Source organism: Manacus vitellinus, unplaced genomic scaffold (genome assembly GCF_001715985.3).
Source record: "Manacus vitellinus isolate BGI_N305 unplaced genomic scaffold, ASM171598v3 scaffold_1_pilon, whole genome shotgun sequence".
Lineage (NCBI taxonomy): Eukaryota > Metazoa > Chordata > Aves > Passeriformes > Pipridae > Manacus > Manacus vitellinus.
This window is the reverse complement of record NW_021939396.1, coordinates 20,776,106-20,791,031: the sequence shown is the minus strand read 5'-3', so window position 1 is coordinate 20,791,031 and position 14,926 is coordinate 20,776,106. Positions and strand designations below refer to the sequence as shown.

At 35.3% G+C, this 14,926-nt stretch overlaps 1 protein-coding gene across 1 annotated transcript in view; it reads left to right on the top strand.

Annotated features, from left to right (window-relative positions):
• The window catches only part of VPS13B (vacuolar protein sorting 13 homolog B), a 424,315-nt gene that overhangs the window by 219,896 nt on the left and 189,493 nt on the right, over positions 1-14,926 (top strand). Inside the window, exons 23-26 of the mRNA XM_008924039.2 lie at positions 127-347; positions 3,997-4,203; positions 13,344-13,515; positions 14,577-14,691. Coding sequence (XP_008922287.1) covers positions 127-347; positions 3,997-4,203; positions 13,344-13,515; positions 14,577-14,691 — 715 coding nt within the window. The remainder of the gene's footprint in view (positions 1-126; positions 348-3,996; positions 4,204-13,343; positions 13,516-14,576; positions 14,692-14,926) is intronic.

Below are 14,926 nucleotides of genomic sequence, written 5' to 3'. Positions count from 1 at the left end.
TGTTGATTGCATTTGCTGTGACTTCTAAGGTGATTTAGAATAAGACCTTTCCTGAGTTGTGTGGAATTAATAGCCTAGTTTTTATGAAGCAATTGTTTAACTGTTTCCCTTCTTTTTACTGACTAGGTGATGCTTTTCCATGGACAATTAGTCTGCATCATTTCAGTATATATACTCTTCTTGGACAACAGATGACACTTAATTTAGTGGAACCAATGGGCTGTACTTCTACTTTAGCTGTGACTTCACAGAAACTGCTTCCTTCGGGGCCAGAATCCAGACACTCGTTTGTTGTCTGCCTCCATGTCGACCTTGAGTCCCTTGAAATAAAATGCTCCAACCCCCAGGTTGGTACATTTAATTGATTTATGAAAGGAAATTAAAAATAGCTTGATTTAAGTACAATTGTTCTGCATTTTCATGAAGAGGGTCTCTATCTTAATTTTTTTTTTTAACTGGGCCATCAAGATCAAGGTGCTTAGATTAAGATTTGCTTTGAAGGTCTCTCAAGTTTTGTAATTTAAACTCTTCTCCACATGTAATAGCTGTAGTATAAATGCATCTTTTGGCTGATGGAGTGAAATGAATTGCAGATGTACCACTAAATGCTTTGGTACTGATCTGCTGTCACTGTGGATTCATATATTGAAGTGGTTGAATGTAATTTTTTTACTACATTTACATAGAAGTAACATTTCTTCCAACATGAAGTGGTTTTTAGGCAAACAAAGATGTCCAGTAATAAAGGGGAAAAAACCTGAGATGAATGTGTGTAAACAGAAGTTACCACCTCATTTATGTTTATTAAGAGGCAAAGGTGTTCTTAGATTTTTCAGAAAGTGCACCCTGTATTTTACTTACCTGGACCAAGTTTGCTGTAGATCCAAATAGAGTAGGTTTTTAATTAATAATATTAAAAGCAGAGCATTGTTACAAGTGCAAGCCTTATCTAAATTTGAGTTGTGCATTAAAAAGAAAATTGAAACAAACAGCATTTTTCAAGTATTTCTATTAAGTGTAATCAAGTAATTTGTTTTGCAAACTGTACGAAAATAGTTGCACTAAAATTTTAAACTGTAAGCTGCATATAAATCATATCATGAGCATAGTGAAATGTTAAAATGAAGTTGTACAGTGGAATATCAGACCAAATGTTGTTGTCTTAAAGGATGTCCTTGTACACTGTGATGTTATTAATTTACCGATGTGTTCTAATGACTGAAAGGATGCAGACAAATTATTTGAGTTTACTGAAGGTTCTTGAACTGTTTTTTCTCCTTTACATGTGTTTCACATGTCCTTTCTGCTTTACTTATGGAAAAACAAGGGGAAAAAAAGCCATCAGTCTTCTTTACCAGATGTTGCAGAACAGAAAATGAAAAATACAGTTACATAAACAACATTTGATAGTTATAAATACAGAGTAACTATGAAATTTGATTCCTTAAATGACGAGCTGTATTTTGTCTATAGATGACAGCTTTAAAAGTAGGTGCTATTTGGTGAATTTATTAAAAAGTAGCAAAGGTGAAGTATTTTATTTATACGACTATAATGATTTAATATGAAACCATGTTCTGATAGTCATGCAGTCAATAGATACTTCCAGTGTGCAAAATTGTCTTTGGTTGTAGTTTTCAATTTTGTAGCAATGTGTTATTTTTAAAGTATAAAATACTGTGACATATTGAGCTTTACAGATTTTGCCAAATAGTCAGTGGGGTCTTATTGAGTTCTGTGTGGTTTTGCTGGGGAGGAATTGGAAGCAGTGAGAGGGGGAAACCTTTTTAAAAAACTACTGGCAGAGTTATTCTTATTTTTGTCCTACCATTTCTATTCTCATCAATAGAGTGTTCTAAATATAATAATTATATATTAACTGTTATGCTCAAAAACACAAGGGAGAGAGGCCTTACATTATATATAATCAGAAATGGATTTTCAAACTACTAAGACTACTCATTTGAAAAAGTGCAACCAACATGAGGTAGAAATCCTTCCATTTTAATGAGTAACGACCAGTGGAATAAAATAGTGTGTTAAAAATAATCAAGGATGTAACTTTAACTCTTTATCTGAAGTTCTGAAATTTTATTTACATGTAGACACGTGCTGTCTTTTTGGTTTTAAAAAGCTTTTGGTGTGAGGCCTTTTTGTATCTTCTACTTTTAAACATACCTCCTTGAAAATCAGATCCTTTGATAAAAAGTGTACCTTTTCGTTTGGTGAACTTATTTTGCCTCTAGTTTCAGAGCAGCATAGAGTATTTTGGTCATACTACTTCACTGTCATGTTGCTGGTGAAGTTCAGAGATACAGCTACTGCTGTCTGAAATAGCCACTGTTTCACAGTGGCTACAAGAATTGTAGCCTGAGCAATTTTAAAAAATCTCCCTGAAAATATAAGTAATTATTAACTTTAATGATTATGAGTACTGCAACCCCAATAAGATTTAAACCTTTCAGTGTTGGATTAACTAATAACAAACCTTTTCACCTTGTTATGTGAGTATAGATGTAAACACAAATTCCTTGTTTTTTGCATTACATTGTGCCTTTATGAACAGTAGCATAAATAATTTTCTGAAGGTCCTGCTTCATTGAGACAAGTATAACTTAAATTATCCTTTGGTTTCTTGAAAAAAAAAAAGGGACAGGGGAAGTTGCAAGCATGTATGATTTGGATGTCTGCCTGTATAGTATTAAATTTCTAGAGACATTTTTTCAGCAAAGCGTCAATACCAGTTAATGTTATACTAGTCAATCAATCGTGGGGATGTTATTAGATGATCTTTCTGCATCACATGGAAAAGACTTGGGAAAACTTAGACATTTGAATTTGGTAATTTAAAGGTTGCCAGTGCATATCGGAGTGCTACAGACACAAAATATTTTTAAGCATAACTGAAAGAGCTTTTTGTCACAGCCAGAGTTGTCTGTCTGTAGATTGCTTTGTATATGAAGACAAAAAAATGTACTGGGAAGTTTACCTCCTTTAAAGAAAAATTCTGTCACAAGATTATACGACCTGCTCTGTGTAAGCCTTGAAACTTCAAAAGAAAATCCAAGATGAATTAAGAAGGTTTTTATAAAATTCCAGCACTTCACCTTCTAAGAAAGGGCTGCAGCATGTACTTTGAGACATCACACATTCTCATGCACAAAATCGAGTACTGTTTTGTATCAAATGTAGATTGACAACAGTGTTTTTCTGCATCTGTTCTGCCCACATAAGAAGCCAGCTTCATGGAGTATAAGTGTCCCGAGGCTTAAGGTTCTTATAAATATGAGAATTCCAATTTTTTATAATGGCAAGTTGGGTATGGTATCCAGCTGTGAATCTGCTTATATATTGTTTGCAGTTTTCTCTGAACTTGTTTTATACAGTATATTGCAGTATGTTGTCATACAAATTCCATGATTTATGCCTATTTACAAAAACTTGTGTAAATATCTTCGAACTGAGTCAAACAGTGTGCAAGTTAAACAGTGTGTTTCTGAATATTGGAATGACATATGCCAGGAGACTATTGAGTTGATAATGGATATTCTTCCAAAACCAGAGCACTTTCACATGCTGCATTATTTTAAAACAATTTAAATGAATAATTTTTGCATTGTTAATGTTTTATAAAGTTTATATGTTTGCCTTCTCCTACAGGCAGCATCTATACATATGAACTATACAATAAATTACCTTTGTTCCATTGTTATAATATATATACTAGTAGAATTTTTATAAAACCATGTTTCTGTTTATGTTTTTGATCTATGTACCATATGTTTACACACAGCACAGATTATTTTTACCAAAATAACTGTATTGTAACTGAGGCTAATTATTTTATTTGCAGTGTAATTGCTTATCAGAGTGTTATAAATAGTGAGAAGTTCAGTTTTGCTATATTCTAAGTCACAGTGGAGAACTTGGATGATTTTTCCTTCCACACATTAAGGAAAGCTTCATGTTAAAATTAAATTTTATTTTTTCCTTTAGGTGCAGCTTCTGTATGAACTGGCTGAGATCACAAGTAAAGTTTTGAATAAAATTCAGAGGAAAGGAGTTCTATATCAATCTTCTGTCTATACTGAAACCATGACAGGGCCTGCTCCTCCTAGTTCTCCAGTTAAAAGTAGTGTTGGTACCGCTCCACCAGATACCAGTACATACAGCCTATCTGCTGACATTGGGACCACTACAGAGGTATTTTATTTCTTTAAAAAATGTGTAATGTGAGTTCTGATCATGTGGTGGTATGCAGTCAAGTAGGAATTAGAAAGAGCAGTAGAGTCCGGATGGAAAGTAACTTTGGCCCAATAAAATAATGAAGAATACTTTATTATGCATTTTGGTGGAACAAGAGGGAGGAGAGAAAAGAAGAAAAAAAAGAATTTGCTGTATTGCTCCTATATTTATTATTTGTCTGTATCGTTTCTCTTTGAAGTGAGTGCATATTAGCTTGTGTCAAAAAGTTATGGTTAGTGTGTGCAGGTCAAGAAGCAAAAGGCATTTTTCAAGTCCAGAATTATTAGAATAGTAATGTTGTTTTGAAAGGGATATGTAAGTGTACAACATACTGAGGCAGGTGTCATTTGTTTAGTGGAGACAGGAAGGTGGAATAAAGTAAATGTGGACAGATACTTGAAATTGTAAGAAGTTTTGTCAGAAATTGAAAATAAGAATTAGAAGGCTAATTTTCAAATTGTCAGGAAAAGATTCATAGAATTGTTCAAGTAGGAGGGTAGTATTTTTGGACCAGTAACTGAGGAAAATTTTGTTCCATTTCTGATTTCGATGGGAATATTAGGTCTATTGAGGTGATTAAAATCAAAACAGGATGTAGGGTGTAAAGGGATTTAATTAACAGTAAAAAAAGAGAGGGGTGAACATTTTGAATTGCTGTCATTGAAAAAGTTGGAGAGACTTGGAGAAAACCTTTGCCATGGGAATTCAAGCCAGAGTTTATATTCTTATAAGACTAGTAGCTACAACAATGCTGTATTTGACTTTTCAGGTACTATCATTTCTATGAATTTGTGAGTCAATATTTATTTTTCAAGGCCACCTTTGATACCAGTTTTGTGATTTTTTTTTTAAAAAAGTTAATGGTGCTGTAAGGTAAAAAAGAATGGGTGGCCAGTGGAGGATTCATTTAAATGATTTGAGTGTTATGGGAAAGAACATCAAAGCTTGTCTTGACCTACTGCTTTCCTGTATTTAAAGCCTGAGATTTAAAACAAAACAAACCTCAAAAAGCCAATTATCCCTTCACTCTTAGGACTAATTTTGTCAAGCTACCAGTTGGAATGAGTTGAATCACCGAATAGGGTGACCAAGTTAACACATTCTAGATGATGTAACCAAAGTAACATTTTCCAAATGGATTTTTATTAAACCATAGGGAAAATTACCCTGAGCACTCTACCAACATTTTAAGTCAATATAGTCATTGCTTTACCTGAGTTTTTGTTTCTTTTTAATCCTTTAGTGGCCATCAGTAAAAATAAATTTCAAAGTGTTTTGAAGCTATACAATGAAGTTTTGTAGATCTTCTTGTGTAAGGTAGCCAGGAACATTGTTCTGGCACAGTCCTGATGTCTATGAGTTCTATAGTACTGTTGAGGTGGGAAGGGGAAAGAAGTAAGAGAATCACACTTTGCCAACCAGAAAGAAATAGTAAAAGGAACAGTATTTTCTTCTCACATTTCTAATAAAATATTTTAGCCAATATAAATTAAATAATTTATAACATAATGGTTGGCAATATTTCCATCACACATTCTCTTTTGTGGTTGGTGTCTGTCTCTGAACTTATTCAACATATTTCATAGTATCAAAGCACCAGCTAGGTTTTCATTATAGTGACATGATTCCTGTCCTGTTCCTTGAGGTAAGGATTGTTGAGAATTTAAAAATATATGTACTGAAAAATTAGCTAAGAAGTGTTCCCCCTCATTCTTTTTCATCACTGAAAGCTGTTGAGAGAAGTTAATCACTTAGTTTCCCCGTTCCTTTTGCTAAGTTAATTACTATCACCATACCTAGCAGTAGATGAGAGAATTGGGTTACTTCTGCTGTCCACAGGTACTACTTTGGACTACTTCAGTCTGCTGAGTGCCTCAGTTATAGTCCATATAGTATAATTTTAGACATTATAGACATTCTATGAAGAAAACTAACCTCCTTAGTATGTTCAAATGTGCACAGAACCCTGTAACAGATGATTTGTACATAGAGCTACAGAGCTCTGCCCCAAGAGTAGGCAAAATAAGTCGACAGGCCTTGTAGACAAGAAATGTAGACAGATTTTTTAAATTGTTTTGTCTCCTGTGAAGTACAGCAGCTAGTTATACCTGTCAAGTTGCCTAATGGGCTGCAGATGTAAGTCTGTTACATCATGCAATTTTCATTGGGGCCAAGTTTTTCTTCTGGGTGAACATGTAGTCCTCCGCAGTCTATCCAAGTACAGATTGTTGTATATAACATCTATCCTAGACATATGACTTGTTATCTGGAGAACCTGTTTGTTCACAAGAGCCTAACTGGTGAAATCCAAACAAGTATTTTAAAACCCAAATTGAATTATCTTACACCAAAGTATAATTGAGGGCTGAGTATTTTCCGAGGTACCATCTGAAGAAGTAATTTTAATTTCAAAAATGTAGAAGTGGAGTAGGGGATGTCAGAGTAACCTAAATGCTTGTCAGCTTCATGTGTCATGGTAGTCTTCAAGTAGTTGTAAGAGACTGGTGTAGAAAAGCTGAGCCATGAGAAGGGATTGGTAGTGTTTGGAGACAGGAAGGCAGAAGTTACCTTTAAGACCTCACATGGTGATTATAGGAACTGGGATGTCAGGAAAGTTAACCAGCTGAGAAGTGATACTGGATGGAAGTTGAGTATGACTGAAAGAGGCATGCTTTCAGCGAACAGGTGGAGGCAGCTTTGGAGAGGCAGCTGAGAATTCTGGAGCAGCATTCCATCATTTTCCTGGGTCTGATATATGCCTGTCTTGGTTTTGCTGCTGGTTGAAACAGGACCACACCTTTCCTTTTCCATAGACTCTGAATTCAATTAAGAGAGCAATAAAAGCAGATGAGGCAGTTAGAGCGTAGGGTCTCACTATCCAGGAGACCTAAAGCCACCAAACAAACAACCTTGCTCGATTGGAAAACTACTTTACTTTTAATCTCTTTAGATACTGTCTACTTAACATATTTCATTTTCTAAAATGCTAGTATTGATTACTTATTGATGCCTATTTTGGTCTTTAGAAATTTAGAGGTACTTAATATTGGCCTAATATTAATCACAAAGAAATCAGTGGTAGCAAATCTAGGTCCATGTGGTTTGATACCATCCTGGATTTGTAAATTCTAACTTGATTTCAGATTATTGTAACAGTAATGTTTTAAATGAAAGAAATAGAAAGGTTAATATATACAGATTGAGTGCATCTGGCACAATTTTACCTTGTAGCTATATATTTTATAGTCAGTATTGCTGAAAAGCAGCAAAGTAGTATGTAGAGTAATTAAATAATAATATATTTTTCATAGGGAAATTTTCCAGAAGTTTGGACATTTTTTTTTTTATCAGAGTCTGTATTTTGTTTATAAATTTCTACATTTTTGAGCCTTAAAATCCTGAAGTCTGTCAATGGGTATTGGGGTTTTTTTTAAGTTTAGAGATTTTTAACATGTTTTGTTCTGTAGGAGACACATGATTATTTTTAGAGCTTCTTTCAGCTGCAATGGACTTGCTATAAATGAATCGGAAGAAAGCAAACTTGCACAACTGTTTATATTAAATAGCAAGAAAAAAGTAATTTGTTTATATGATCTGTGAATGATTTATATTTTAAGCTGTGTCTAAATCTTTTCTTGCTGACAACTTGACAGTGAACTCCACAGTCCGATGTGGATAAAGCTATCTAGCTTACTGACTTAGTCTGGCGTGCCGGTAGAACAGGGAAACATCAGTGAGCAGCTTAAATACTGGAGGGCTGGAAACAGTTAATCGTTTTTACCATCCCTCCTTTGGAACTGCAAAAGCAAAGGTAGTACAGACTACAACAGGCCACTTGTTACTGTTTACTTAAGTACAAACAGTGGTAGAAGTGTTTAGTCCTTGGGGAAACTCAGTGATTGAGCAAGAACGCAGAAGTTATTTTGATAAGGCATAGCATTAGTGTGGCCAAACTGTGATCATCCCTGAGCTTTAGGCAGGCCAAGGATGAAGGCCTCATATGTTTGGATCTTCCTGATGAACAAAGATAAATTCTGTTAAGAAAATAAACTCAGTATATTGGTCAATTTGCAACAATTGGTAAAAGAATTAAATTGTGTATTTTAGAACTTGGCATGAGAAGTTGTGGGAAAATAGTTCGGGGTTTCTGACTCTGGCTTTATTTTTCAGTAGATCTGGAAACAGAGCACAAAATTAATGCATAAACATATTTAACAATACCACGCTGGGTGCTGAAAATCCAAACTGAAAATTGAAACTCCGTGAGAAACAAGAGCATAGTCTTTCTTCTCACTTCAATTTCTTAGTTTTTCATGGCAAAAAAAATCTAAGAACTTCAGCTTATTTGGGAAAAAATAGGAAAAGGATGTCAGCTACTGCAGACCATCAGTTTTTCAGGTCCTGTGGCTCTGCCCAATGGTTGTGGTTGTACCATTAACAGAAGGCTAAGAAGAAATCCCATCTTTTTCATTTTTTTGCATCCCAAAGGACAGCCATATGACATACCTGTCTTCAGAGGAGCATCTGCCTCTGAGAAGGAGAATGGGTCAATTCAACTGTTTATGCATGTTTTAATGTCAGAAAAAAAATAGGTAGTATGTTCACGTTAAACTGTTGAAGTGGGGGATGTGTAGAGGCTGCAACCCCATCACATCTGACAAGAACAAGATGTTGAGCAGCTGGGAGTGTCTCTTGATAAGCTCTGCACCTGCCGTGGCTGCAATCAAGAGGCTAGTGCTGAAAGCCTCAGCTTACTGCAGTTTCAGCTATACTGACATGCTAGCTAGTCCAAGGGGTAGGACGTGTGAGTGACCTGGAATACTGTGTGGGAACACGCTAGAGTACGGAATTGCAGGGCGAGGCTGAGCCCAAATGAGTTGAGGCCCTGGTTAGGACTTGCAGGGTCTGAGGTAGAACCTGGCAGTTGCAGGTCCAGTTTCTAATGAGACATCTGGGTCAGTACCTGTAACTTTGGTTTTTTGTGAAATCCATAGATACAGTAGCTTGGAAGGTGGTAGAGGCCACACTCCCTAAAATTCAGGATTTGCTGCTTTTAAATTTGGTTGCACCTTCCTGGTTAATTTGCTTTTAATATATAGCTGGGGTTATGCTGGATAAATGCAGTTCTTCAAGAGTCTCACAATACTGTTTTAAGTAACCTTGTGCCAGAATTATCAACTGACTGATTCTTTGAGAGGCATAGTACGTAATTTAATATCTTCAGAGAAAAAATCTTAAAGAAGTGTGGGAAAATTATAGCCTCAATTTTCTACAGAACAAAGTTATCTATATACTCAAACCACTAAATAAAAAACAGCTCTCTGTGGAAGAAAAAACCCAAGAAAATGCATGAAACAGCTGAACACATTAAATTATGGAAATAAAAGAACCCAAATATAAAATTCAAAACTTGCCACAGTGGCAGTACATATTTGCTGTTAAGTGTACTGCTTTAAGTTTCATCAACTATTGTCGTCTTCTTTTTTAACTATCAGAAATGTAGAGACCTGCCAAAATTTTAGAACAAAGTTGGTTTTCATACAAAATCCATTTTGGAACATGTTCAGTGGGAGAGTGAGGGTGTGAGTGGAAGATGAGGAGGAGACCGTCTCTCGTTCCCACCCGTTCCATCACAGTTTATAAGTTATGGCTTGGCAAAATTAAGTGTGTTTACAGTTCAAAAAAAAAAAAAAACTTGAAAAATTTTTCAGACTAAAAAAAAAAAAGGAAGATAAATGCTTTTTATAGAATGCAAAGACCTGAGAGCCGCAAATGGGTGCACAGAACATCAGCATTGGTTTGAACTTTGTCTTGAACTGTATATAAGCATATTCTCAGGTTTAAATAAGTATTGTTTTTCTCTTTTCTTAACCATTAATTGGCTTTTATTTCTTGATACCTTGTGAAATCCATCTGAAGATCTCAGTGAAGGGAAATTCTCCTTCGCTGGCTCCTTTCTTCAGAGCTACCCTGCTGAAGGGATCCCCCCATTCCAAAGTACTGTTAACTGCACCATCTCTAGAACATGTGAGGTTTGATGAGAACAGGCATCCCCGACAAAACTCCAACACAGAAGCATCATTTTTTAGGGCAGTCATTCAAAGGCAAATTAGGAGGGTGTGGGAAATTATTGAAAGGCATTTTTTACTCCTACGTTTTGTAGCTTTACAAGTGGGTAGAGTACATAGTCAGAAGGGAGGCAGGTTAATGTCTGAAGAGGGTTGACAGGGATAGTCAGAGAACAAGCGAAATGGCTGGGTGGTTGTCTCCTGGCTTATGTCACTGTCTTATTAATGGAGCCTGCCATTTCAGGAGAAGCAATAAGGACTAACATTGGTTAGATCTGGAGAACCAGCTCTACCTACATCCTTTCAGATGCTGGGGAACATCCAGGCCTGACACTCTCCAAGGCTACTTCCCCATATTTTTTTGTTCTAAGGACAGGTGCCAGCATCCTTGAAGAAAGAAAACTGAGTTTTGCTTACAGTGTTGAAAAGATATCTACTACCATGTTTCTGTCAGTGCTGCCTTGTAGGATAATTAAGGGACTCTACAGAGAGTAGAGTTCTTTGTGAAGACAGTAGGATATGTCTTGCAAGGACATAGTTAGCAAACAGTATTCAGAGATAGGTGTCTCTGGACGAAAAGATCTGAAAAGAGGCAGGAAGGATTTTGCTGGAGAAGCAAATAGGAAATATGAGTTACAGTTTGGCAGAAAGGAGTTAACCCCTGAATGTGTTATTTAGCAGGTTCTACCACACCTTTATTTTTTCATCTTGTTGTGTGCCCTACGTTCAATGTGCTGTTCATACTTTGGAGTTGGATGCGTCTTAGTGAAATGAACTATCTGATGTTTCTCCAATTAGATGTCCTGCTGTGGTAGGCATTAAATATTATTAGATACACAGCAGGAGACAGGCCCTACTACATTTAATAAGCTAAATTTGCAGACAATATGAGAGTAAAACAGAAGAAGGAAGAGTAAACAGAAAATAAAAGCAGGAGGGTTATGCTAAGTCCATGATTTGGAGAGGGATCTCAGGTGGGATTGTGTAAAGAAGTTAGCTCAATGAGATGGTAGGGAATAAATGCTTTTTGCACCTCTGGAGTCTAATAGTTTTTCAAAAGATGGTCACCTATGGCTCAACTGGTAATCTGTTCAGAGCTGTAAGCAATAATGCCTTATGTAAGAAATATAAAAATAAATAGAAATATACCTGTTTTCTTTCATGCATTTTGATTAATGCAAAACCACTGTCACCATAGATAATTGAAGGTGAACTGGGTCTTAATTTTCAGTTCAGCACTTCATATTACATGTGTTGAACTGGTCCAGGTATTATAGTCTTGTGTTTAGGTATTATTTTCCAGGAACATATGTTAGTTGTGTGAGCTCTCCTTTCCTCATATGAATGAATACCTGGAATGGTAAGTTCTCTGTGTCAGCTGTTGACAACATAGATGGTTTCTTACCAATTGTGGTAAGTATCACTGAGTTTTTCAAGAGTAAAGGTTGCTACACACAGATAAAGTACCTTTGCTGTTTCTCTGTGTCCTCTTAAGAGCTTAGAAAACCTACAATTAAATCGTAGGCCTGAGTTGATTGAAAATGTGATTTGTCAACATAAATGCTTCCATATGAGTTATGTCATTTGGTTTGAGATAAATTCTACCCATCCAGAAAATAGATTGCTAACAGAATTTCCATGCTCACATTCTCTAGTCTTGGACTGCAGAATGAGGCAAGTATTGTCACGTTTTTAATTTTACTGCTGGAAGTAAGTTTTCCTGGAACATCTGAAGCTAAAGTGAGTGCATTCTTGCTTCTTGCCTGAGAGGTTAAAATTGTTTCAGTCCAATTGCAATGCTTGCTGTGTTGATCTGATTTCCAGTGTCTGCCATAGAAATAATCTTTGCTAGTAATTAGATAAATCTCAAACATGTTGTTCATCATAATTTATGTTGTCTAATCCCCCAAACCTTCAATGAAAATTAAGACTTTGAGTGTTTATTGATCTGTGAATCTTAGAGACAACTTGATCTTAGTGGATCAAAGTGACTGTACCTTGCTCCTTTCTTTTGTGCTTGAATGAAGTAAACTTGCAACACATGGTGGAGTTGCAAGTGAAGATGCTGCTGGATGTTTAGTGTCTTTTGGTTGACATCAGTGACTTAGGTGTCCATTACATTCAGTTTAATAGGCTGTAAACACTCGGAGCTGATGAGCATTTATATGTTTGCATCTTTCCTTCCCTAATTGAAGACAGTAATATCCAGCAAAGGAGCAGGATGAAGTCTTATGGCTGGTAAATATTATCAGAACATGCCTGCATTGCTCTAATAAGCCCACATAACAAGATTTTCAGTATAGCTTTCATTTGTCATGTTCTTTTCCTAAAAAACATTAACCTTTGTTAATTAACCTTCTTTGTTGAACCCTTAATGTTTTAGGGAATGAACAGAGATAATTGATGGCACAGAAATCAAGCACATTTGTCAACATTTCTTATATTTAGGAGTATTGCAAGTGACAATTATGTTATTTTTAAAAAACCCAAAGTTTTAGAAAGTAGCAACTAAAATATTTCCAGTTCTTAGAAAAAACTTTTATTTTTTGAAACCTCTTTCCCAAGCCATTACAGGGAAGCACATAGAAGGGGAAAAAATAACCTAAACCTAGTGTGTACATAGTATAGGTGTTATGGTCCTATTGGATGGCTCTTCACTTGGTATTTCCAATAACTCTTTCTTCCTTTGCCTTTCGGATATGCACAAACCTGCATATCCCTTTTCTTTTGCATCTCCAAATATTTCTATCAGCCTATGTTTTTGATGATAGTGTTTCCACAGTGTAGAATTAGTGAGGAAAGCTGTGGAACTGCCATGGAACCTTAAAATTTTACCATATAGTCTTTGCCAAAGTCTATTATCTCTACTTTGGTTTTTTTTTCCTGATGTTAAAAATGCCTTGATTCAAATATACTATTTGTGAGTCTGTGTTTATATAGTTTGGGCATCTGCATCAGTCTTGAGAGAAGAAAGAAGTGAAATGCTAAAAAGCAGTACTGTTTTCCTCAGCTATTGCTTCTGTTTCATAGGGTGATTCTCTTCAGGGTGGTGATGATTCTCCATTCTCAGACTCCATTACACTGGAACAAACAACAAGTAATATTGGAGTCTCAAGTGGACGTGTCAGCCTATGGATGCAGTGGATGTTGCCAAAAATTACTATAAAATTGTTTGCTCCTGATCCTAGAAATAATGGCACAGGTATTCAGCACTTTTCCCCCTAATGTGCTGGTTTGAATTTCATACATTATTTTACAGCACAGTATTAGCTATTCAGAGCTTGTATCGACATTACTGAACATTGTAACACAGAAAAATGAGTTGGATCTGTATTTAAAGTACAGCAACAAGCTCTAGTTAGGTTACTGTGTATAATGTTCTTTGCAACAACTGCAGTATTGTTCTTTGGCATAAACTTCCCACTCCATGTGGAAAGATAATTATGTTAAATTGGAAATAAGTTGGTTAATTTACTCAATAAAATGCTGCAATTATTGCCTTAGAAGCACGTATGTTTCATTTTGATATGATTTAATAATTATTTCATGATTTCCATATATAGTCATGTAGTTTTGTATTGATAATTTCAATTTAACATAATCATTATAGTGTAATCCTAACAGTCATAGGAAGTTTAATATGGAGTTCAGTGGAGAAGTTTCAACTTCTCTGCTGAAAGCAGAAATATGTGTGGTAAACAGTTTATCTTTTTTTCTTTGAGTTTAAAGTTGGATTATTGTCCAACAGTAATTTTTTGAAAGCAACTCAGATTTCATAAACTGCAGGACTTCAAATTTCTTTTTTTTTTTTTTTTTGCTAGGAAACACTACTGCTTAGTAATTAACACTGTTACTCATAGATATATGAAAAAATAACATGACTAGTGGTTAAAGCAATTTTTAAGAACCTTTGATTTTAAAACACTAATTACATGAGAGAAAGAAAACTCAAGTATAATTAGAGTAAATATCTTGGCAAATATATTTTTACTTTTCTTATTCAGGAATTATACTATGAACACCTGAACTGAAAACCCCATATATAAGCTTCTCTACACATTTATTTAAAAAGGTTTGGATTCTAGGGGTTTTTTTCTGGTACCTATCTGTGTGACACTCAAATAAAAAAGGGCTTTTTGAGAAAACTCTGCATAGAAGTAGCATTATTCTATTTACAAAATGTACTGTCTCAGATATACTTTTTGCTTAAAATCCTGCAAGTTTCAGATTATTTAACTATTTTTTTTTCTTTGACTATTGCAGAAGTTTGTGTTGTCAGTGAATTAGAAGATCTCAGTGCCTCAGTGGATATGCAGGATGTCTATACGAAAATCAAATGTAAAATAGAAAGTTTCAATATTGACCATTACAGAAACAGGTAATTCCTGTGAGTTGCTATGCTTTAATGTCAGACTGAAAGAAGGAGGCAGGTGGTGTTTTGGGGTTTTTTTTCTTCTTAATTTTTAACTTGAATCTAAGGTAGGTATTCAATTTAAGTGAAAATATTTCATCCTTTTAAGTAAGAAAAGTCAGAATTATGTCTTCTCAGAATTAGATCTTATTCCAAAGAAATACACAGAAATCATTGCAAATCAGGAGAGTGTTTTTTTCAC